Source organism: Ailuropoda melanoleuca, chromosome 18 (genome assembly GCF_002007445.2).
Source record: "Ailuropoda melanoleuca isolate Jingjing chromosome 18, ASM200744v2, whole genome shotgun sequence".
NCBI lineage: Eukaryota > Metazoa > Chordata > Mammalia > Carnivora > Ursidae > Ailuropoda > Ailuropoda melanoleuca.
Genome location: NC_048235.1, coordinates 25,431,640 through 25,456,291, shown reverse-complemented (window position 1 = coordinate 25,456,291; position 24,652 = coordinate 25,431,640). Strand labels below are relative to the sequence as shown.

Here is a 24,652-nt window from a genome sequence, read left to right as displayed (position 1 = left end):
CTGCTATAATCCTCACACTAACTGTTATACCAAGTAGTATTTTCTGTCTCCAGTGCAATTTTTCTGTGGATATCACTGTTTTAACTTTGCTCAGCCTTTTCCTGTTTGTGTATCTTTTTCTATTTATTTCTATTTAATATTACCCCGTTTTCATTTGCCATTGTATATGGCCTTTGTTGGCTTAAACTCTTCCCGTCTCCTTATTACTTGGCTTATAAGGACAAGGTGAGGATTTTCTTTCTTTTCTTTTTTTTCTTTTCTTTTCTTTTCTTTTCTTTTCTTTTCTTTTCTTTTCTTTTCTTTTCTTTTCTTTTCTATTCTATTCTATTCTATTCTATTCTATTCTTTTCTTTTCTTTTCTTTTCTTTTCTAAGATTTAGTTATTTGAGAGAGAGCGAGAGTGCACGGGGAGGGGGGTGGGGGGTAGAAGAAGAGGAAGAGAGAGTCTTAAGCAGACGCCAGGCTGAGCACGGAGCCTGTCACAGGGCTCAGTCTCACAACCCTAAGATCATGACCTGAGCCCAAACCAAGAGTCAGACTGCTTAACCAACTGAGCCACCCAGGCACCCCAAGATGAGGATTTTCACTTTTTTTCACTCAGATTATAAAAGTAACCACATATGCTTGTTAGTAAAATCCCACATATCTGGAAATAAATTGTATAAATTGTTTGATGTTTATTTTTCTAGTTTACTTTTTCTCTATTAGAGATATTCTGTGGTGCTATATGTCTATTTAGTATTCCATTATGTAGGTGTACCTGATGAATGGGCTTTTTTTAAGTACTTAGTGCTGCAGCAAATATTCTTACACCTTTTACATGCTGGATATGTGTATGCATTTTTTTATGTTAATGAAATAGCCATATATATCAGAAGGTATTTGGGAGGGGAAATTGATAAATTATTTTTGCATCTATTAAGTCTTTGTTGTTGTGGACTTATTTAATAGGTGTTGAAGTATATTACTAGATTTCCTAATGTTGACTGTCCTCATATTCTTAGAATAACCTTTTTTTAACTATATATTTCTGGACTATCTTTCTATGTATTTAAGGGTTTTTGCTTTAGTATCCAGTTTCCTTTTTTTGCTTACTTTCTCAGGGTTTGGTTTGTGTGTGATGCTGGATACATCAAAAGAGAAGTAGTTTTCCTCTCTTCCTTCCCTTTTCATTCTTCCCTTACGAGAATGTTCGATTCCTTGAAGATTTTTTTTTTTTAAAGATTTTTATTTATTTATTTGACAGAGATAGAGACAGCCAGCGATAGAGGGAACGCAAGCAGGGGGAGTGGGAGAGGAAGAAGCGGGCTCATAGCAGAGGAGCCTGACGTGGGGGCTCGATCCCAGAACGCCGGGATCACGCCCTGAGCCGAAGGCAGACGCTTAACCGCTGTGCCACCCAGGCGCCCCTCTATTCCTTGAAGATTTGAACACAAAGTCCCATGAGTGTACCTGTCTTGTTGCTTTTTTTTTTTTTTTTTAAGATTTTATTTATTTATTTGACAGAGATAGAGACAGCCAGTGAGAGAGGGAACACAAGCAGGGGGAGTGGGAGAGGAAGAAGCAGGCTCATAGCAGAGAAGCCTGATGTGGGGCTCAATCCCATAACACTGGGATCATGCCCTGAACCGAAGGCAGACGCCCAACCACTGTGCCACCCAGGCGCCCCAGTCTTGTTGCTGCTTTGACTGTATTCTTCATATCTTCTTTGGTTATGTTCTTCATTAAGTTTCCCACCTTGTAAATTAATTTTGGCAATTTCTGCTTACCTAAAAATCATCCTTTTGTAATTTTCAAATTGAATAGCGTATGGTTTTTGCAGAGTATAGCCCCGAATTTAAATTTTTTCTGTAATTTTCCCTTTTTATTGCTAATTTTTTTATTTGGACTTTCTCCCTTACTTCCTTGTTATGCTAACTGTTGGTTTATCTGTTTTACTTTTGTTGTTGTATTTTGTTTCAAAGGAAAATATCTGTCAGATCACCCTTTACATACTACTTTTTGACTACTTTATATGAGTGGTGACAGAGCAAACATTAAAATCTGCCATTGCTTTTTTTTCTGTTAAATTTGCTATTACTTCCTGTATATGTTTCCCTCAAAATTTTTGGTTTATATACATTCTTGACGGTCATAGTTTAAGGATTGTATTATAATCATTGTAAAGCATTCTTCTTGGTTGTATTTAATGTTCTTTTACTTTGAAATCTGGCCTTATTTTCATATTATTCTTTTAATCCCCTCCCTTTTTTTTCAACTCATATATTTTTGCCCATTCTTTTACTGTACACCCTGTCTTCTTTTGTTTAATTATTTCCTTTTGTAATTGGGGGATACAGTTTTAACATTTTTTTAAAGTGTCATTTTACATTAATTACCTTTATTACATGATATAGTCTCCCATTATTTGTTTGGAAAGTATAATTTTGGGGGGTTCTCAAATAAAGTGATTTTCTATATCTCTAATTTGCTTAAACTTACAGGTTTCATTTTATCAACTTCATTCCTTTGTTTTAATTTCCTAGTTGACACTTTCTGGGATTTTGGTAACAATCTGTTATTGTGTATTCATGAATTATTCAACAAGAATTCACTTATTCAACAGATATTTACTGATGTTCTATTTTATGCCCCAGTCATTTTACCAAATGCAGGGGATACAGCAGTGAACAAGGTATAGACAAATCTCTGCCTTTGTGGAGTTTACATTCTAAAAGATAAAGTAGACAATATAAAAAATAAAAATGATTACAGATTGTATCAAATTCTAGGAAAGAGACAAATGAAGTATGTGCAAGCTGTTAAAGTAGTAGGAGGGGTGGAACTCGGAGAAGACCACGGTGGAAGAATGAGATGGTGCTAGGCTTCCAAAGTACCAGAGTGGTACCCATGTGGGTGCTGTTGTGGGGGAAGTGGGGTTCACGCAGAGAATAGTAAAGGCAAAGGCTGTAGTGAAGACTCTGATTTTTGTCATAGGCTAGTGGTTTTTTTTTTTAATTTTTTCTTTAAGATTTTATTTATTTATTTGACAGAGAGAGAGAGACAGCCAGCGAGAGAGGGAACACAAGCAGGGGGAGTAGGAGAGGAAGAAGCAGGCTCCCAGTGGAGGAGCCTGATGCGCGGCTCGTCCCAGAACGCCGGGATCACGCCCTGAGCAGAAGGCAGATGCTTAACGACTGCGCCACCCAGCCGCTCCTAGGCTGGTGGTTTTTAATCCTTAAATCTGATTCAGTGGAGCCTGAGGAGCAAATATTTTGTAATGTATTCTTTGCTCTTGGAAAATGGAATTTCTAGGCGATATAACCTGCATTGAGACATGATTTCTTAAAAGTTAGTATAATACAGGGATGCCTGCCTGGCTGGCTCAGGCAGTAGAGCATGTTGACTCTTGATCCCAGGGTGGTGAGTTCAAGCCCCACATTGGGTGCAGAGCTTACTTTAAAAAAAAGGTAGGGGCACCTGGGTGGCTCAGCCGGTTAAGCATTCAACTCTTGATTTTGGCTCAGGTCATTATCTTAGTGTTGTGAGATCAAGCCCCGGATTGGGCTCTGCACTGGACGTGGAGCCTGCTTAAGATTCTTTCTCTCCCTTTCCCTCTGCTGCCCTCCTTTTAAAAAAAAAAAAAAAAAAATACCCTGACTGTAACAGAAAGGAGAAATAAAAGGAAATTGATTTATATTTTACAAATGTATTTCAATATTTAGAACTATTCAAGCATATTTATATTAGAATATAAAAGGGATATAAATAGCACAGTTGTTTACATTTGAGTCACCATTGAATGTGATGGCTACAAATGGACCAGTACAGGTATGATGCAGTAGCAACCTATGTACCGTAATTAGTGTTTCCCTTAAGTGATAAAGACTTCTTGGAAAAGGTCTGCAAAATACAAAGTGAAGTTTTTCTGAGATTTTCAAAGGTTAATCGTACATTGTATGTTCCTAGAAAATCATATGTTTATTAAACCAGTATAAAAAGTACTTTATGTATGTAAACAGAATTTGGTTCTAGGCTCAGTTTCTTATTATCAACTCGTGTTTTCATTAATCTCTATATTTTCTAAGAAAGATAGCTGGGAGGAAGAAAGGTTTTTCAACAATGGTGGTATTGGTAATTTGGAGCTGGATAATTTTTTTTTGGCATTGGGGTTGTCACTGCATTAGCAGAATCCCTGGCTTCTTTAGATCCCAGTAGCGTACCTTTCCCCACAGTGTGACAACCAAAAATGTATCCAGACATTATCAAATATTCCCCAGGAAGTGAAACCGTCTGGGTTGAAAATTATATTAAAGGTATGGTTTATGTTTATAAAATAGACAACAGTTAATTAAGATCTATTGTCTTCAGACTTCTTTTCTTGAATTCTTTTCATTTGGCGCAGTGATACAGGGATGTTAGAGTGAATAAGGTCTCTGTTGTTGAGCTTACCTAAGCCTCTGAGGGAACCACTGACAAGGGAACACAGATGGTGGTTCTTGCATACCGTCACTGTGGTGTTCGTACAGTGCTGTAGACTCTGGGGGAATAATCACCATCCACAGGAACTTCAGGGTTGGGACACTGTTCTTGGAGTTGGAATCATCAGTATGGCATAAATCACTAATTTTAAAAAAAAGAGTTTTTTCTGTTTATATAAGTTGTGTATTTCCAGAGAAGATCCACTGAAAATTGACGCATATCTTAACATTTGTCTTCCTGTCTCTTTCTCTTTGTTCGTATTTTACTCAAAATGCTTTGTCCTGATTGTATTGGAGATTTTTGTATTAGCCCAGTAGGTGGCAGTCTTAGCTAAAGAGGAAGTAGAGATGAAGCTTTCAGACCTGTTGCAGACACACCCTTCATTTTATCTGTAACAGAACCAGATATCCTAAAATGAGATATAGCACAAGTAAGGAGAGAGCTTATTTGTAGTAATTTAGAAAGTCAAATACGTAAGTGAACACAGAGTAGTTGAACTTAGGTATATGTCTTATTCCACAAAGGCATTTATTTCCTTTTATCAGGATCTTTTCCATTTAGAGACAATATATAAATGCAGTGGTCAAGATGATGGTTTGAATAGTTAATCTGCAGGTTTATATCTTAGCTCTGCTCCTTACTAGTTTAGGCAAGATACTTCTGAGATTTCTCATCTATAAAATAGGAATAATGGTATCTGTCTCATGGTCCTTATGAGAATTAAATGAGGTAAAAATAAGGGTGCATAGAGCTTGGAACAGAGCCTGGCACATAGTAATAGTAACCATAATATTAGCTATTACCAGTAGAATTGGAAGTATCAAATAGTACTAAAATACTAGGTGTTTTAAATCTTACCTGGTTATTTATTCATGTTTCCTTAGCTATCTGGTTATTGACTAAGTGGATCTGTAGTGTTATGTTTTATTAGACAGATAGCGAAGAACCAGAGCCAGTATAGCAGTCTGAGGCCACATTTGCAATGATCTCTTGCAGTTATAGAATGTTTGTTGGTGTTCCTGGTGAGAAGTCCAATGGCAGTCTGACTTTTCTTTCATTTCGGCTAACTTGTTCTTTTCCACCTAGAAGCTTAAACAATTTCAACTTTATCAGAATACAAGGCTTCTTCCAGAAGCTCTTTTCCTGGGGCTCAGATGCTGTTTTAGTCCATTATTTTTTGATGGCTTTCCATTTTATGGATGTACTTTAAAAGTTTTTCTGATGCTCCACAGATAGAGATGTAATTTTTGTTTTTGTTTTGCTATATGCTATTATAAATAATACTTGCACATAAATATATGTGTACTTGCCCGATTATTTCCTCACTGTAGTTTTAAGTAGAATTGTCAGCTCAGAAGATAAGGCATATTTAAAAAATTTCCAACATCTTGCCTGAAATGCCTTTTGTAAAGTTTGTAGCAATTTTTTGGGATGCATTTACCCTTCACAGCAGTATATGAAAAAGTTTCCAATTCTTTGCCATCACCAGTACTAGATGTTTTTAGTTGACTTTGCCAGCCTCATAGAAAATAAGGATTATCTTGAATTTGTATTTTCTTGCAATGACTTTATAAAATTAGAGAAAAACATGATTTTTCCTTGTACCTCTGTCAGCTGTACATTTTTTGTCCTTAAATACATTAAAATGTAATTAAATTTGGGATTCTGTGAGATCTTGCCTTTAAAATTAGGCCGTTTTTGCCTAAGTGGCTCAGTCAGTTGGCATCTGCCTTCAGCTCAGGTCACGATCCCAGGGTCCTGGGATGGAGCCCTGAGGTGGGCTCCCTGCTCAGTGGGGAGGCTGCTTCTCCCTCTCCCGCTCCTTCTGCTTGTGCTCTCTGTCAAATAAATAAGATCTTTAAAGAAAAATAAAATTAGGCCCTGCTTTCCATTGTTCCCTTTAAGTATTTATGCAGCTGTGGTACATTTACATAGTACATGTAATATTTAAATACTGAAACAACACTAAGCTAATAAGGCAGGGCAGGGTTTAATATAGAAATTTTTATCGGAAAAAACCCCAAAGACATTGAAAAAAATTTTTGGGGGGGAGGGGCAGAGGGAGACAGAATCTTAAGCAGGCTCCATGCCCAGTGCAGAGCCCTACATGGGGCTCAGTCTCATGACCCTGAGATCACGAACTGAAGTCAAGAGTCAGGGTGCTTAATCAACTGAGCCACTGAGGTGCCTCCACTGAAGAGTTTTTTTTTTTTTTTTTAAAGATTTTATTTTTATTTATTCAACAGAGATAGAGACAGACAGCGAGAGAGGGAACACAAGCAGGGCTGGAGTGGGAGAGGAAGAAGCAGGCTCATAGCAGAGGAGCCCAATGTGGGGCTCGATCCCATAATGCCGGGATCATGCCCTGAGCCGAAGGCAGACACTTAACTGCTGTGCCACCCAGGCACCCCCCAGTGAAGAGTTTTTTATTCAGAAATTTTCCTCTGAAAATAGCTCAAGCAATACTTTTTTTTAGCAAAAGAAGTAGTTAAATTTGTTTTAATGTATTTTCAGTTCCATTGTGCCATTTAAATTTTTATATATTTTTGGTGGTACATTAATGTACATATTAGCTTTCTAGACCATTGCTGTTACTATTCTAATAGGTATTGCCTCTGTGATTGTGTCATAAAAGGCCTGAAGTCTGTAAGCTTTATACATATCAAGTAGAAATTTACAGTAGTTTCAGTCTTTGAAACTTTGTAATGCTGCTAATATAGATGGTTGGTAAAGAGTGTACTGACTGAAAGTTACCATTGAGTAAAAGATGTTTTTATCATGCATATACTTTTATTCTCTTTATTTTTTTTTCCTTAGGCAGAGAAAAGTATATAGTTTGTTATACAGTTATATCATGTAATATTTATTCTAGATAAAGACAATTTTACACGTTGATAGTTAGAATTTAACAAGTCATGGATTAAAATGCCAATTATTCTTTTTTTGGGTGACATACTTCAACAGCTGTGGAAAATTTGATATAAAATTCTGGTTTGGGGGGCACCTGGGTGGCTCATTCAGTTAAGCATCTGCCTTTGGCTCAGGTCATGATCCCAGAGTCCTGGTATTGAGCCCCACATCGGGCTCCCTGCTCGTGGGGGAGCCTGCTTCTCCCTCTCCCCCACTGTTTGTGCTCACACTCTCTCTTGCTCTCTCTCTTTCAAATAAAATCTAAAAAACAAAATTCTGGTTTGGTATTTTATTTATTTATGTATTTATGTTTAAAGATTTATTTATTTTAGAGAGGGTGAGCAAGGGGAGGGGCAGAGGAGTAGGAGAGAGAGAATCTCCAGCAGACTCACCAGTGGGCTGGATCTCATGACCCTGAATTATGACCTGAGCTGAAATCAAATTGGATGCTTAACCAACTGAGCTACCCAGGCACCTGTGGTGTATATTTTAAAACAATATTGTGGTCACCTGGGTGGCTCAGGCGGTTAAGCATCTGCCTTCAGGTCAAGGCATGATCCTGGGGTTCTGGGATTGAGTCCCATATTGGGCTGTCTGTTCAGTGGGGAGTCTGCTTCTCCCTCTGCCCCTCTCCCCTGCTTGTGATTGCGCTCTCTCTCTGATAAATAAAATCTTAAGAAAAAACCACAACACAATATTGTGTGCTTTCTTGGAATTAGAGTGATGTTTTTATTGCTGACTTGGAAGTTTGACCTGAAGCTATTTTCTTTCACATAAGCCCGTAGAGAGCAGAGCTAGTTGCATTAATCACATTGTTTTTTAGCCAAAAAAGTGGATAGTTGGGGACTTCTGGCTTCCATTTAAAATGGAGAACGCTGGTCAGTGCATTGTTCCACTCCTACAGCAATAATAATAAACCCTAAACAGCTGCAAATTTATAGTTCTCTTGAATCCATCAGAGAGCTGAGGTTGCAGGACAACCACTTAATCTGAAATCTAAGGAAAGACAGGCACCTCCAAGAAAAGATGGAATACAAGTACTTGTTTATCTGGGACAGACAAAATGAACACCACTCAGAAGAATTCAGTTAAAAATTTTAATGAACTGCTAAAGGCTTAAATTCGACTAGCAAGAAGATACAGAATCCTTGGGGGCTGAGAACACAGGGAGTTCATACCTACTTGCAGGCTTTCTTCCACAGACTTCACTGAATGCTTATAAAAAAGACAAGAGGATAGGGCTGAGTATTGCCATCATTGGGCAGGCCTGGAGGAGGGGAATGGTAGATGCTTCAGGAAAGACAGGAAGCCCTGTCTGAGTCCTTCCTGCCTCTCTGCTGTGAGACAAAAGCCTTAAACTGCAGTGGGAATGGAACAGAAAGAAAACCTTCCACCCCTGGGGAAGGGGCAGGAATATGTGCTGGGCCCAGGGCTTCAGCACGGGGGGATGGGCAGGAACATTGAGAAGGCTACATGTCGGATACCAAGAACATAGTACTTGGCTGTGACCAAGGCTTAATCAGAATGTCAGAGAACTCCCACCCCATACCAGGCTTAGAGATGTGGAGTAATGGGTAACTGGAATTCTGTGAGAGTTGCAGGAGCTTGGAGGCAGGGAGACAATATGAGATGCAGTCTTAAATGGAAGACCTAAAACTGTAGTTTGAGTAGATACTGAGAGAAACTCTGGCAAACAAGCCTCTCTACCCTAAACACAAGGTATGGCTAGAGCAATTTGAAGCCTGTGCTGCATTTATAGGTCTCCATAGCAGCAACAGATTCCAAACCAAGCTCATGTTCTGATGATAGAATGACTCTACATCCACACCCTAAAGGCCTAGCATAAGAAAGATAGGGTCATGGGGCGCCTGGGTGGCACAGCGGTTAAGCGTCTGCCTTCGGCTCAGGGCGTGATCCCGGCGTTATGGGTTCGCCCCACATCAGGCTCCTCTGCTATGAGCCTGCTTCTTCCTCTCCCACTCCCCCTACTTGTGTTCCCTCTCTCGCTAGCTGTCTCTCTCTCTGTCAAATAAATAAATAAAATCTTTAAAAAAAAAAAAAAGAAAGATAGGGTCATATCCAGACACAAAGACTGTTTATCTCGGTCTCAGCTGTCCTACAGAGGGTATCCTGCTTTCAGTATATACTTGTGTGTGTGTGTGTATGTATGTGTATATGTGTGTGTGTGTATATATATATGAGGCATAAAAACAAGGAGAAAAGTGATGCAGTATTGAGACAAGGGAATTAACAAAATTCTTGGGACACAGGTACTGGAAACTGTTAGACATGGAATTTAAGATAACTATGATTTATGTGTTAAGGCCTCTGGTAGAAAAGGCAGACAACATGCACAATCAGGTAGAATATTTCAAAGGTAGACATTAAAAGAAAATCAAATGAAAATTTTATTTTTAAAGATTTTTATTGGGAGAGAAGAGAGCACAGAGGGAGAGGGAGAAGCATACTCCTTGCTGAGCAGGGAGCCTAGTGTGGGGCTTCATCCTAGGACCACGAGGCCGAGGCCATGACCTGAGCTGAATGCAGACGCTTAACCAACTGAGACACCCAGGCACCCCCAAATGAAAATTTTGTTTTTATTTTTTAAAGATTCTATTTATTTGATAGAGACACAGCGACAGGGGGAGTGGAAGAGGCAGAAGCAGGCTTCCCACTGAGCAGGGAGCCTGATGAAGGGCTTGGTCCCAGGACCCTGGGATCCTGACCTGAGTCAAAGGCAGATGCTTAGCCATCTTAGCCATCCAGGTGCCCCAAAAGGGAAAAACTTTGACCTAGAATTCTGTACCCAGCAAAACCAATCTTTTTTTTTTTTTAAGGGTTTTATTTATTTGAGAGAGAGAAAGGGTGGGGTGAGGGGCAGAGGGAGAGGGACAAGCAGACTCCCCACTGAGCAGGGAGTCGGGATGCGAGGCTCTATCCCAGGACCCTGGGATCATGACCTGAGCCAAAGGCAAATGCTTAACCAACTGAGCCACCCAGGCGCCCTAAAACTAATCTTTTAAAAATTAAGGAGAAATAGTCTTTTAGAGTAATATTCTCATGGTATCACAGAAACTGAGATAAGTCATTGTCATAAGACCTGTATTACCAGATTTACTAAGGAGATTCTTTTCAGGCAAAAGGGATGTGATTCTAGGTAGTAACTTGGATCTATACAGATAAGTAGGTGTGCTGTAAATAGGTGAATATAAAATTCATGTTTTTCTAATTAAAACATTTAAAAATGTCTATTAAAATTTTTTTCTTATTGCTTTGAGCTCAAGGGACACTTGGGTGGTTCAGTTGGTTAAGTCTCTGACTCTTGATCTCAGCTCAGGTCTTGATCTCAGGGTTGTCAGTTCAAGCCTCGTGTAGGGCTCCATGTATGGAGCCCACTTAAGAAAAAAGAAAAGGGGCACCTGGGTGATCAGTTGATTAAGCGTCTGCCTTCAGCTCAGGTCATGATCCCAGGGTCCTGGGATTGAGCCCCACATCAGGCTCCCTGCTCAGCAGGGAGTCTGCTTCTCCCTCTGTGGGATACCCCCCCCCCGACTTGTGCTCTTTCTCTCTGAAATAAAATCTTAAAAAAAAAAAAAAGAAGAAAGATAACATTATAAAGGAAAAGTATTAGAAATATATTTTATGTTTACAGCAAATATAAAAGTAAAATTTGTGACAGGTCAGAGGGAAAGATACTAATATAACATCTTTTTAAAAAATTTTAAAGATTTATTTTAGAGAGAGAGCGCACAGTAGTGGGGCAGAGGGAGAGGGAGAGAATCTCAAGCTGATTCCCCACCCACCCCCTCCCCTCCCGCCCTGAGCATGGAGCCCAACATGGGGCTCAGTCTCATCACCCTGAGATCATGACCTGAGCCAAAATCAAGATTCAGACACTTAACCAACTGAGCCACTGAGGTGCCCCACTATTATAGCATCTTTATATTATATGTGAACTGATATAACTTACTTGCAGATAGGCTCTCATTAATTAAATGTGTATTATAAACCCTAGGACAACCACTAAAACCATTGTTTTCAAAAAAGGAGTAACTGTAGTTAAAAATACTGTATTACAGGGGCGCCTGGGTGGCTCAGTTGTTAAGCATCTGCCTTCGGCTCAGGGTGTGATCCCGGCATTCCGGGATCGAGCCCCACATCGGGCTTCTCCGCTGGGAGCCTGCTTCTTCCTCTCCCACTCCCCCTGTTTGTGTTCCCTCTCTCGCTGGCTGTCTCTCTCTGTCAAATAAATAAAATCTTAAAAAAAAAGTAAAAAAGTAACCGTATTACACATTTGAAAGAGAGTAGATCTTAAAAGTTCTCATCACAAGGGAAAAAATTGTAACTGTAGGGGTACCTGGATGGCCCAGTCAGTTAAACATCTGCCTTTGGCTTAGGTCATTATCTCGGGGGTCATGATCTCCTAGGATCGAGCCCCACATCGGGCTCTCTGCTCAGCAGTGAGTCTGCTTCTTCCTCTGTGCTCTTTCTCTCTCTCAAATAAATAAATAAAATCTCCTAAAAATTGTAATTGTGTGGTGATGAGTGTTAAAGTACTTTGGTAATCATTTTGTTATGTATGTGTATATCAAATGATTGTGTTCTAACCTAAACCTAATACAGTGTTGCCAGTTGTCTCTCAGTAAAAAATGTATAATGTGCCAATAGCAGACGTTAATGTAATCAGAAAAATATATTCACTTAATCCAAATGAACACAGAAATGGAAAAAAACAAGGAGTATATGGAATAGAAATGCTAAGATGATAGATTTTATTCCAGCCATTATTAATAATTATGTTAAATGTAAATCTTTTAAACATAGTAATAAAGACTTTCATCTGTTTAAACATCCAAAATCATCTAACACACTTTTCACTGTTAAATTGTTCAAACATAATAATTGAGACAGTTGTAAATTGTCTAAACATAATTAAGATACAGATTTTCAGATTAGATACAAAGCAAGACCTTGGTGTATGCTTTCTGTAAGAAACTCACTTTAAATATGGGTTAAAAGTAATGTACTGGTGCAGCCACTGTGGAAAGCAGTATGGATGTTCCTCAAAAAGTTAAAAATAGAACTATGCTAGCATCTAGCAGTGGCACTACTGGGTATTTGCCCAAAGGATACAAAAACACTAACTCAGAGGGATACACACACCCCTGTTTATTGCGGCATTATTTACAATAGCCAAGATATGGAACCAGCCCAAGTGTGCAGTGATTGATGAATGGATAACGAAGATGTGGTATAGCGTGGGCGGCTCTAGCCCAGGGTGGCCCGTGGAGGGCTAGCTCGACCCCAGCTCTGGTTTCTGGGCCAGCAGGTGGCTGCTAACCACGCCGGGCTAGCACCCTGGGCTTCCAGGAGCCTGAGGTCGGCTGCTGTGGGAAATTTCTGCTGTTTGGCTTCAACATTGTCTTCTGGGTGCTGGGAGCCCTGTTCCCGGCCATTGGCCTCGGGCCTGGGGTGAGAAGGGTGTTCTCTTCAACATCTCAGCGCTGACAGATTCGGGAGGCCTCGACCCCATGTGGCTGTTTGTAGCGGTTGGACGCGTTGAGTCGGTGCTGGGTTTTGACGGCGGCATTGGGGCTCTCTGGGAGAACACCTTCCTGCTCACGCTTTTCTGTGTTTCTCAGTGTCTTTTCTTCCTGGAGCCATGCTTTTCTGTGTTTCTCAGCATCTTTTCTTCCTGGAGCCACGCTTTTCTGTGTTTCTCAGCGTCTTTTCTTCCTGGAGCCACGCTTTTCTGTGTTTCTCAGCATCTTTTCTTCCTGGAGCTGGCAACGGGGATCCTGGCCTTCATATGCAAGGACTGGATTCGAGACCAGCTCAGTTTCTTCTGTCAATAACAATGTCAGGGCCTGTCAGGACGACATTGACCTTCAGAATCTCTTTGCTCAGAAATATTAGCTTTGCTGTGGAGCCCGAGGGCCTAATGGTTGGCACCTCAATCTGTATTTCAACTGCACTGACTTGAACCTGAGCCAGGAGCGCTGTAGGGTCCCCTTCTCCTGCCGCATCAGGGACCCAGCAGAAGATGTCCTCAGCACCCAGTGTGGCTACAGTAGGCAGCTCACACTGGCGCTGGAGCAGCGGGGGTCCATCCACACTAAAGACTGCATGGACCAGTTTGAGAAGTGGGTGCAGGACACCCCCATTGTTGTGACTGGGGTCTTTGTGGGCATCGCCCTCCTCCAGATCTTTGGTATCTGCCCGGCCCAGAACCTTGTGAGTGCCATCAAGGCAGTGAGGGCCAGCTGGTGAGGCTGCCACACTGGTGCACAGGGAGCCACCATCTTGACTACTGTTGGGTCGTGGGCTCCCAAGGGGACCGGGAATGGTACAGCTATAAGAGGGTGCAGGCCAGATGGGGTGGGAGGGGTCTGCCATATCCCCACCCAGGCTGGGACACACTTCTCTGTGCATGACTGTGTGGGGCAGGCTTGGGGCCTGCTGTTGCCTGGGACGCAACTTCAGAGCTGTTTTCTCCACTAGCTGTGATCTTGATCCTGCCCAGAGCCCACTTCAGCCTCACCGCCTTAGACTCTAAAATGGGCCCAAGAATTTTCTCTCCCTTGCTTGCCCCTTCGGATCAAACATGATGATGGCTAGAAACTGCTCAAACAAAACCTTAACCCTGCCCCCCCCCCCCAAAGATCTTATTTATGTTTGTCTGTCAGGCTCTGTGCTCAGCAGGGATTCTGCTTCTCTCCCTCTGTCCCATCCCCCACTCATGCTCTTGTGGATGCTCTCTCTCAAAGTAAATCTTTAAAAAAATTTTTGTAGAATTTTATTTTTTTCTGTTTTACATAAGTGAGATCACCCTATATCTGTTAGCCAATCCTTTTCTTAGGTGTTTTATACTGCTTTCGTTAGAGGCATTAGCACCCAGAAATAAGATGATAGAGGTCAGATGATGATGATAACTATAACAGGTATAGATAGTGCTTCTTTCTTTGTGGACGATACATTATTAACTGATTTACTATCTATAGCTCTATGAGACAGGTATTATTATCCCTGTTTTGCAGATCAGGAAACTGAGGCAGAGGGGTTAAATGACTTGCCCCATGTTACATAGTAAATGGAGTGGCTGGATTCACACCTAGACCGTCTGGTTCCCAGGCTGTACTGTACTAGTCTGCTAATTTTACATTTTATAGGAAAAATATGGGCATAGCCAAAACGTGAAGGGGTTATTTAGGAATTTAAGTAAAACCTCTTTAATGAGTTTGCTTATTTCCTTTCCTTCTCTGGCATACTTTGTTACAGAGTTTTCATTGTTAGCTTAAGTGGAACAGGGATCTCTTCAATTCAGAGGATCCAGTCTGAATTTGTAAATTCTAGCCTGTTTTTCCTGTTTTTCTCTGTTACAAGATTTCTAGATCAGTTCCTGTTTTATTTACCTTTATAGTTTAGAGTGTGCCTGACTTTCATGATACCTGGGAGATCTTCTGCCAAAATAAATCCGTCTGCTTTTAAATTCAGTATCCCCTAATCATTTACGATTTCCAGAAAACAAAACAAAACCAAAACCAAACTGACAGAAAAAGAAAATAGAGCACCCAGATCTTGGTCTCTAGATAACATTCTCCAGTAAAATCAGTCAGGACTCCTTGACAAAATGGTTGATTCCACGTTTGGGGAAATATAAGATGAGCTTGGAACATTTTTTGGTACCAGAAAGTAGGTCCTCAGCAAAACAAAAGAATAAAAAGGAAAGCAAGTAAAAAAGATACAGGAACAATCTGAAGGGCTCTCAATGACCAAAGCCAGGATGTTTGAGTAACAAAATAATGATAGTAATCGATCGTAATCCGTAGAGTAAGTACCCATGAGTGCATACTACATCAAATAAACAACTGAATAAGTGGAGAAAGAATAGTCCTTCCTTATAGTAGAATTCTAATTTACACATCTGGAAGGAATGATGGAAATAATTTGCCCTTAGGCAAGCCCACAAGTAATAATCATAGGCAGAAGCTGTCAGTGGATGCTAAAGTTAGCAAAAAGTGCGATGAGGGGGGCGCCTGGGTGGCACAGCAGTTGGGCGTCTGCCTTCGGCTCAGGGCGTTATCCCGGCGTTGCGGGATCGAGCCCCACGTCAGGCTCTTCCGCTGTGAGCCTGCTTCTTCCTCTCCCACTCCCCCTGCTTGTGTTCCCTCTCTCGCTGGCTGTCTCTATCTCTGTCAAATAAATAAATGAAGTCTTTAAAAAAAAAAAATGCGATGAGAAATGGAGTATTTGCTTAGTCTCAGTAGATTTCCCCATAAGGTCCTCATTAATTACAAAGGGAAAAATAATAGCTTCGTGGTGGAGAAATCTGACAGATACCAGCTTAAGCAGTGATCAGTTTATCAGCCTCAGTAATAAGACATTGACATCATGTACCCTTTGCACTGAGAAGGGTGCAATGTCATTTCTGTGATATTCTTGCCAAAAACCTCAGTTTAATCATGAAGAAATACTAGAAAACCCCAAATTGAAGGCCATTCTATATATAAAATAACTGACCCAAACTCTCAGTCTTTATGACCTCTTAGTCCCCCATCTCCAGATTATTTGGTTTCAAAAGTCTCTTGTTAATAAATTTACAGCTTCTTATCCCCATATAAAACTTTGGTTCCCTGTCTCCCTTCATGTTTCCTTTTACTGGTAGGGAGAGGAAATGGAGTATCCTGAGCTCAGAGAATGAACAGGAATTTTGAGCTATTTCATTGGAGAGAACTGCTTTTTGGACTAATAGAGTGTCAACTGCAGGGAGTTCTCAGGGACATGGTCCTTCATTACCACACTAAGAATGGAACACTACTGTTCCCAGCCCCTTCTGCTACTCACTGTCCAGCATTTGAGTGATCTTGTCTTACTTCCTTTGATTTTATAATGAAATCTTAGATGTGCTACTTTAGACCAGAGGAGATAATAGCAAGGCCTGGATTTCTATCACAAACGCTATAGCTTGTAAACATCTGTTGTAAAGTAACTACTATCTTGTTGGCAGAGTTTCAGAAACTCTGGAGGAGTGTCACTGTGGATTCAATGGATGAGGAGAAAATTGAAGAATATCTGAAGCGACAGGGTATTTCTTCCATGCAGGAATCTGGACCAAAGAAAGTGGTATGTAGTCTCTTGGGGGGAAAAAAAAAGTAATCCTCTGTTCTTTGAACTGTGAGCCTGCTTCCTGTTCTCTCTGAAGAGTGGGTAGTCAGTCCTCTCTTCCAGTTTTTTCCTCAGTGTCCTAATCAGTGATCTTGGTCAGATGCAAACCAGATCATGTCTGATTTATTGGTGGCCAGTAGATCTCTGCCCCCGGGTGCTGCGACCCAGGCATGTGAGAGTTTTCCTCATAACCCCTCCAGCCCCTGTTGTAGCAGGGACTACTCTTAAGGTCAAGTCATACCGAACGTTGTCTAATGCCCACATGTTGCCCTCCCAGTTTGTAAAAGGAGCTTGCTTTGTCATCTTGGCCTTTAAGACCTTAATTGTGCTCCCCTTCCCCTTGCTGCATGAGCCCCTGTGGTCTTGGTGCCTGGCTCTGCCTTAGCCCTGATCACATTGTTGTCCTTGTTGACTTTGAGATTCCATAGGAAGCAGATACTATGTAGTCCCAAAGCCCCAGCAGAGGAGGGATTTGTAACGGAAAGATGGCTTGTGAATTGCCTTGTACCAGCTAATCAATTGTAGCCCAAGGACAAATCCAGCTTGGGGACTAATTCACTAACACCCTAACTGTAGCTGCTCTGCCCTTCTCCCTTTCCCTTGTCTACCATCAGTCTTTGTAGCTTGCCTTCTTTGTGATTTTGTGTGTGTTTTATTCACTGAATTTGTAGGACTCCCCAAAAGGTAGGATTTATTGCCCAGTGATCTCCATGAATTAGTGTAATTGCAACACTTTATGAGCTTTTCTTTCCTATCATTGCTTAAGTTTGTTGTTTTTTTAATCATGTGATTTTAAATTTCAAGGACACAGAAAAGAATGGAGAATATCTAACAAATTTTTGCGTGCGTAGCCACTTCCCAATTTTGCTGTATCTCTGTATTTTGCCACGTTTGCTTCAGATCTTTTTTTATTGGTAATGGTGGATGTATTTTTAAACCTAATAATAGAAATGAAAAACAAAGAGCTTTATTGCCTCTCTCTTTAATCCGCTTAGTGTCCAGAATAGCTCTGGGGGGTTTCTGTGCCATCCCCGTTCTTCCCGGTGGAGGTGTGCAGGTCACCGTACTGCCGGCGCTCGTCTGTGGTTGGGGAGCACCGTGGGGGTTGGCGGGGAGGCTGGGCCACCGAGTGGGAAGAAAGGTTTCTGCGCGTTGTTAGTAAATCCTTGCTATTCTGCCCTTCTGAGTAGCTGTTTCTGTTTTTACCTTTTCTTGTAGGCCCCTATTCAGAGAAGGAAAAAGCCTGCTTCACAGAAGAAGCGACGGTTTAAGACCCACAACGAGCATCTGGCTGGCGTGCTGAAGGACTACTCTGACGTTGCTCCTGGCAAATAGCAAACAGTTTGTTCATGAGCAAAGAGTTAACAGATACAAAGTCAAGATCTTTCTTGTTGTTGCTGAGCCCTGCAGACTGTCTTCCCATTCTACTTCTTAGGACTGAGGAGAGAAGCAGTTCAGTTTACAGAACAAGAGCAAATTACCAAACTCAAAGCTTACTTTAATTGAATGGGCTAATGAGATATGTGATATTCCCTGTTAACCTTCTGTTACTTCTGGGGGAAAGGCACTTAGCCTGGCATGCAAGTGTCTTTGCTACTTATCTCGATTTTTAAGTGGTTCCTGGTTCCATTTCTCTTCCTTTATTACTTTAGAACAAGTTTGCAGATAGTCTTGAATGCAATATTTGTTTATTCCAAAAGAACATATTTATAATAAAATCATTGTAGAAGGAAATCTAAGACCTTAGTGAATTCAGTTTGTTTCTTTCTGTCCTTGGCAGTGGCAGATGGCAGCTCTGGGTTTAACTCCCACAGGACGCATGTTTGGATGTTGTCGAAGACTGGTTTGTGCCGTGATGCCGAGCATATGGGTCTCACAATTGGAACACAGGATGTGCCCCTTGTTAGCAAATGTGACAATAAAGTTACACTACATGTGATTTTTAATGTTTTTTATTTTTTTTAAAAGCATAAATCAGTATTGAGCTTCTTGGATTTTGCAAGTCATGGGCTCATGCCATCTCCAACAAAGACAGAGTCTTCTTTCCAGCCTGAACGTCATCTTTACCCTGTCCCAACCCTCATGGGATTTGACCCTGATTTTTTCTGGGGGAGACTCCCTCTGTCTTCCCATCACTGGCTGAGCTCATGAGAGCCATTATCAAAGATGTGGGTTCTTAGCAGTCATGGTGATATATAGGAAGGAAACCTGTGTGGTTATTCCAGCCTTCTATGGCAAACTGCCTGCTTTCCTTACCTCTGCTTGTTAACTTGGTATGGTGGTCCTTTGGGTTGATTTTTACAGTCCTCATATCACAAATTGAAATTGCAGTGGATTATAAAAAGGTTCAGTGTTCTCAAGAAAGGTGTGATGGTAACCCAGATCAGTAAGTACTTTGTGCAGATGGTGAGCTTTTTTGCTGTTTGAGTTCTTTTTATCCTTCTGATTTATTTCTCATCCATTTACGTAGACCTGTTTTCGTTTCCTCTTTCTTACATCCCAGCCGCCAAAACATGGCTCCAGAAGATGTAAAACTGAGGCTCCCCCATGGTAATTTAGAACATGGGAAACTCAACGTGTCTTTGTATCAGCGTTTTGTTTTTTGGGTTTTCTCTCTCTCTTTTTTTTTTTTTTTTTTTGCTGGCAAGGAGGAACTTTTAATGTCTTATGACATAAAACTAGTTTTCTTATAAAATTTCTGAAGCTAGCTTACGTCCAAGTATGCCTACTTTTGATGGTCCGTATCCATCATTCTGTTTTATTTTCCAGTTATGTTGAGGTGTAGTTGACATACAGCATGAGTTTAAGGTGTACAGCATAATGATTTGACTTCCATATATTAGGAAATGAAAACCATAGTAAATTTAGTTAACATCCATCATCTGTTACAGGTACAAAAAGTAGAAAAAATTTTTTTCCATGAAAGAAAGTTTTTTTCTAAGAACTCTTAGGATTTACTCTCATATATATACCATATATGTGGTATACATACCATATACCGTATATACCATATACATCTTTCATATATGCCGCACATTACATCCCAGTCCATACTTATCTTAGAACTGAAATTTGTACCATTTGACCACCTCCATCCAATTTCCCCTGCCCCACCCCTGCCTCTGGTAACCACAAATATGATGTCTTTTATGAGTTTTTATTTTTTGGTTTCGCATATAAGTGAGATCATATAGTATTATCCTTTGTTTGTCATATTTCACTTAGTGTAATGCCCTCAAGGTCCATCTGTGTTGTTTCAAATGGCAGATGTCATCCTTACTACAGCTGAAGTATTCCATTATAGAATAATACTCTATTCCATCCACATCTTTATCCACTCATCTGTCAATAGACGTTTAGGTTGTTTCCATGCGGGTGCAGATGGCTCTTACACATACTGTTTTCATTTACTTTGGGTATATTCCCAGAAGTGGGATTGCTCGATCACTTGGTAATTCTATTTTTAGTTTTTTTGAGGAAACACCACATTTTCTGTAGTGGCTGTACCAGTTCACAATCCCACCATCCATGCATAGGGGTTCCCTTTTTTCCACATCCTTGCCAGGATTCTTTATTTCTTTTTTTTTTTTTTAAAGATTTTATTTATTCGACAGAGATAGAGCCAGCCAGGGAGAGAGGGAACACAAGCAGGGGGAGTGGGAGAGGAAGAAGCAGGCTCATAGCGGAAGAGCCCGATGTGGGGGCTCGATCCCGTAACGCCGGGATCACGCCCTGAGCCGAAGGCAGACGCCTAACCGCTGTGCCACCCAGGCGCCCCAGGATTCTTTATTTCTATTTGATGCTAGCCATTCCAATAGTATCAGAATACCTTATTGTGATTTTAATTTGCATTCCCCTAATGATTAGTGATGTTGAGCATCTTTTCATGTGCCTGTTGGCCATTCGTATGTTTTCTTTAGAAGAATGCCTATTTCAGGTCCTTTGCCCAGTTTTTAGTTGCATTTTTTTTTTTTGCTATTATAGGAGTTTTTCCATATTTTTGAATGTTAACCTCTTATCAGATATATGGTTTGCAAATATTTTTTCCCGATTCATACATTGCTTTTTCATTTTGTTGGTTATTTCTTTGCTGTGCAGAAGCTTTTTAGTTTTATTTAGTCCCATTTGTTTATTTTTTATTTTGTTGCTTGTGCTTTAGGTGTGCTATCCAAAAAATCATTGCCAAGACCCATGTCAAAGAGCTTTTCTCCTGTCTTTTTTTCTAGGAGTTTTATGGTTTCTACTCTTACATTTAAGTCTTTAATCTGTTTTGAATTAATTTCTGAGAGTGACGTAAGAGGTCTAGTTTCGTTCTTTCATGTATGAATACCCAATTTTTCCATTACCATTTATTGAAGCGACTCTTCTTTATTGAATGTTCTTGGATCCCTCATCAAATATTAGTTGATGCTATTTGTTGATAACATTTGATACTGTTTCAGTTACTATGGCATTATAATACAGCTTGAAACCAGTACGTGTGAGGCCCCTCACTTTTGTTGTTCTTAGGATTGTTCCAGCTACTTGGGGTCTTCTGTGGTTCCTTATAAATTTTAAGAGTGTTTTTTCTACTTCAGTAGAAAATGCCATTGGAATCTTGATAAGGGTTTCGTCAAATCTGTATATTGCTTTGTGTAGTATGGACATTTTAACAATATTTTTCCAGTCTGTGAACACAGGATACCTTTATGTTTATTTATCTTGATTTCTTTTATCAATGTCTTGTAGTTTTCAGTCTAGAGCTCTTTCACCCCCTTGGTTAACTTTATTCCTAAGTACTTTATGTTGTTTTTGATGCTTTTGAAAATGGGATTGTTTTTTTCTTTTTCAGGTAATTTGTTGTTAGTTTATAGGAAAGTTGCTGATTTTTGCACATTAATTTTGTTCCCTGCAACTTTACTGAATTTGTTGATTAGATCCAGTTTTTTCGTGGAGTCTTTAGGATTTTCTTTCTATAAAATCATGTCATCTGCAAATAGAGACAGTTTTATGTCCTTTCTAGTTCTGATGCTTTTTATTTTTCTTGCTTGATTGCTCTAGCTAGCACTTCCAGTACTATTTGAATAAAATTGGTGAGATTGGGCACCCTTGTCTTGTTCCTGATCTTTGAGGAAAAGCTTTTAACCTTTCACCATTAAATATGATGTTAGCTGTAGGCTTGTCATATATGGCCTTTACTATGTTGAGGTATGTTCCTTCTGTATCCGATTTAAGTTCTTATAAATGGATGTTGAATTTTGTTAAATGCATTTTCTGTATTTATTGAGATGACAATGATTTTTGTCTTTCATTTTATTAATGTGATGTATCACACTGATTGATTTGCATACATTAAACCATCCTTGCATCCTAAGGATAAATCCCACTTGATCATTATGAAAGATCTTTTTTAATGTGTTGCCAAATTTGGTTTGCCAGTATTTTACTGAGAATTTTTGCATCTGTGTTCTTCAGAGATATAGTTTTTTCTCGTAATGCTCTTTTTTGGCTTTGGTACCATTGTAATGCTGGCCTTAGAAATTTGGGAGTGTTCTCTCCTCTTTGAGTTTTTGGAAAAGTTTGAGAAGGATTGGAATTAATTCTGTAAATATTTGGTAAAATTTGTCTTTGAGGCCATCTGGTCCTGGGCTTTTCTTTGTTGGTGGATTTTTGAGTGCTGATTCAGTTTCCTCCTGGTAATTAGTCTTATTTAGATCTACTTATTCTTGATTCAAACATGGTAGGTTGTATTTTCTATTTCAGGGAGCCTGGCTGCCTTGGTCAGAGCACAAAAGTCTTGATACTGGGGTCATGACTTAAGCCTCATACTGAGCATGGAGCTTACTTAGAAAAAGAAAAACAAAACAAAACAATTTTTTTTTCCATTCTAGGTTGTCCAGTTTGGTGTACAGTTGTTCATAGTAGCCTCTTAGGATCCTTTGTACTTCTGTGATATCAGTTGTAATGTTTCCTTTTTCATTTATAATTTTGTTGATTTGGAATCTTTCTTGGTTAGTCTAGCTTAATGTTTGTCAGTTTTATCTTTTCAAAGAACCATCTCTTTGGTTAATCTTTTATTTTTCTGTTCTCTATCATATTTACTTTTGCTTTAATCTTTATTATTTCTTTCCTCCTGTTCACTTTTGGCTCACTTTGTTCTTTTTCTAATTCTTTAATGCTTAGAGTTGGGTTATTTGAAGTCTTTCTTGTTTCTAACTGTAGGTGTTTATTGCTGTGAATTTCCCTTTAAGAACTGCTTTTGCTGGCACCTGGGTGGCTCAGTCAGTTCGGCTCAGGTCATGATCCCAGGGTCCTGGGATCGAGTCCCACATCGGACTCTCTGCTCAGTGTGGAGTCTGCTTCTCCCTCTCCTTCTGCCTGCCACTCACCTGTTTATGTGCTTGCTCTCTCTCTTAAACAAAACAAAACAAAACTGCTTTTGCTGCATCCTGTAAGTTTTGGTAGATTGTGTTTCCATTTTTGTTTGTCTCAAGATACTTTCTTATTTCTCATTTAATTTCTTCTTTGATCCACTGGTTGTCCAGGAGAGTGTTCAGTTTCTATGTATTCATGAATTTTTCCATTTCCCTTCTTTTGTTGATTACTAGTTTCATACAGAGAAGACACCTGGCATGATTTCAGCCTTCTTAAATAGTTAGACTTGGGGCACCTGGGTGGCTCAGTTGGTTAAATGTCTGCCTTTGGCTCGGGTCATGATCTTGGGGTCCTGGGATTGAGCCCCGCATCAGGCTCCCTGCCCAGCAGGGAGTCAGCTTCTCCCTCTGCAACTCCCCCTGCTTGTGCTCTCTTGCTCTCTCTCTCTCTAAAATAAATAAAAATCTTTAAAAAAAATTGTTATTTTTTGGCCTAGCATGTTTTATCCTGGAAAATGTTCCTGTGTGCCTGAGAAGAATATATAGCTTGCTCTTGTCAGGCAGAACGTTCTGTATATGGTTGTTAGGTCCATTTGGTCTATAAGTATTGTTCAAATCTGTTGTTTCCTATTGGTTCTGTCTGGATGATCCATCCATTGTTGAGAGTGGAGTATTAAAGCCCCCAGCTATTAATGTATTGCTGTTTATTTTTCCTTTTACCTCTGTTAGTGTTGTCTTTGTGTGTATCTTTAAGGCTAAAGTGAGTGTCTTGTAGGCCGTAATTCATTGGATCTTGTTTTTTAATAACAGTCAAGGTGTTCTATGTATTTCAATTGCAGAATTTAATCTATTTATGCTTAATTATTGATAGAGACTTACTGCTATTTTGTTAAATTTTTTAGATCCATTTTTGTAGTTTTGTAGATCCATTGTTCCTTGTTTCGAATTTTGTCTTTTTTAGTGTTTTGATGTCCTTTGGTATCAGTATGCTTTGACTTCTTTATCATGTTCTTTGTTGTAATTGCTATACGTTTTTCCCTTGTGGTTACCATGAAGCTTATGTAAAATATCTTAAAATTATAACACCTTATTTTAACCTGATAACTTCAGTAGGATTTCTTTCTTTCTTTTTTTTTTTTTTAAGATTTTATTTATTTATTTGACAGAGAGACAGCCAGTGAGAGAGGGAACACAAGCAGGGGGAGTGGGAGAGGAAGAAGCAGTCTCCCAGCGGAGCAGGGAGCCTGATGCGAGGCTCGATCCCAGGACCCCGGGATTATGCCCTGAGCCGAAGGCAGACGCTTAACGACTGAGCCACCCAGGCGCCCCTTCAGTAAGATTTCTAAGCTTGACACTTTTACTTATCCTCCTGGTGACACTTTAGGTTATTGATATTGTTTACATATTTTTAATATTGTGTAAGTAATAACATTATTATTGTTATGGTTCTTTTTTCTGTTTTTGTTTTTTTTTAAAGATTTTATTTATTTATTTGACAGAGATAGAGACAGCCAGCAAGAGAGGGAACACAAGCAGGGGGAGTGGGAGAGGAAGAAGCAGGCTCATAGCAGAGGAGCCTGATGTGGGGCTCCATCCCATAATGCCGGGATCACGCCCTGAGCCGAAGGCAGACGCTTAACCGCTGTGCCACCCAGGCGCCCCTCTTTTTTCTGTTTTTAAACTAGCGTTGTAAGTGAATTATGCACTGCACCATGTTACAGCATCTAATTTTGACTATATATTTACCATTGCCAGTGAGTTTT

The 24,652-nt window shown here is 40.0% G+C and overlaps 1 protein-coding gene and 1 pseudogene across 1 annotated transcript in view; both read left to right on the top strand.

Moving 5' to 3' along the window:
* Positions 1-18,275, top strand: part of GTF2E2 (general transcription factor IIE subunit 2) — a 64,212-nt gene extending 45,937 nt beyond the window's left edge. The window contains exons 7-8 of the mRNA XM_002920822.4: positions 16,379-16,494; positions 17,755-18,275. Coding sequence (XP_002920868.1) covers positions 16,379-16,494; positions 17,755-17,871 — 233 coding nt within the window. The 3' untranslated portion in view covers positions 17,872-18,275. The remainder of the gene's footprint in view (positions 1-16,378; positions 16,495-17,754) is intronic.
* LOC105238375 lies at positions 12,618-15,480 on the top strand (annotated as a pseudogene).
* Positions 18,276-24,652: the final 6,377 nt, after the last annotated feature.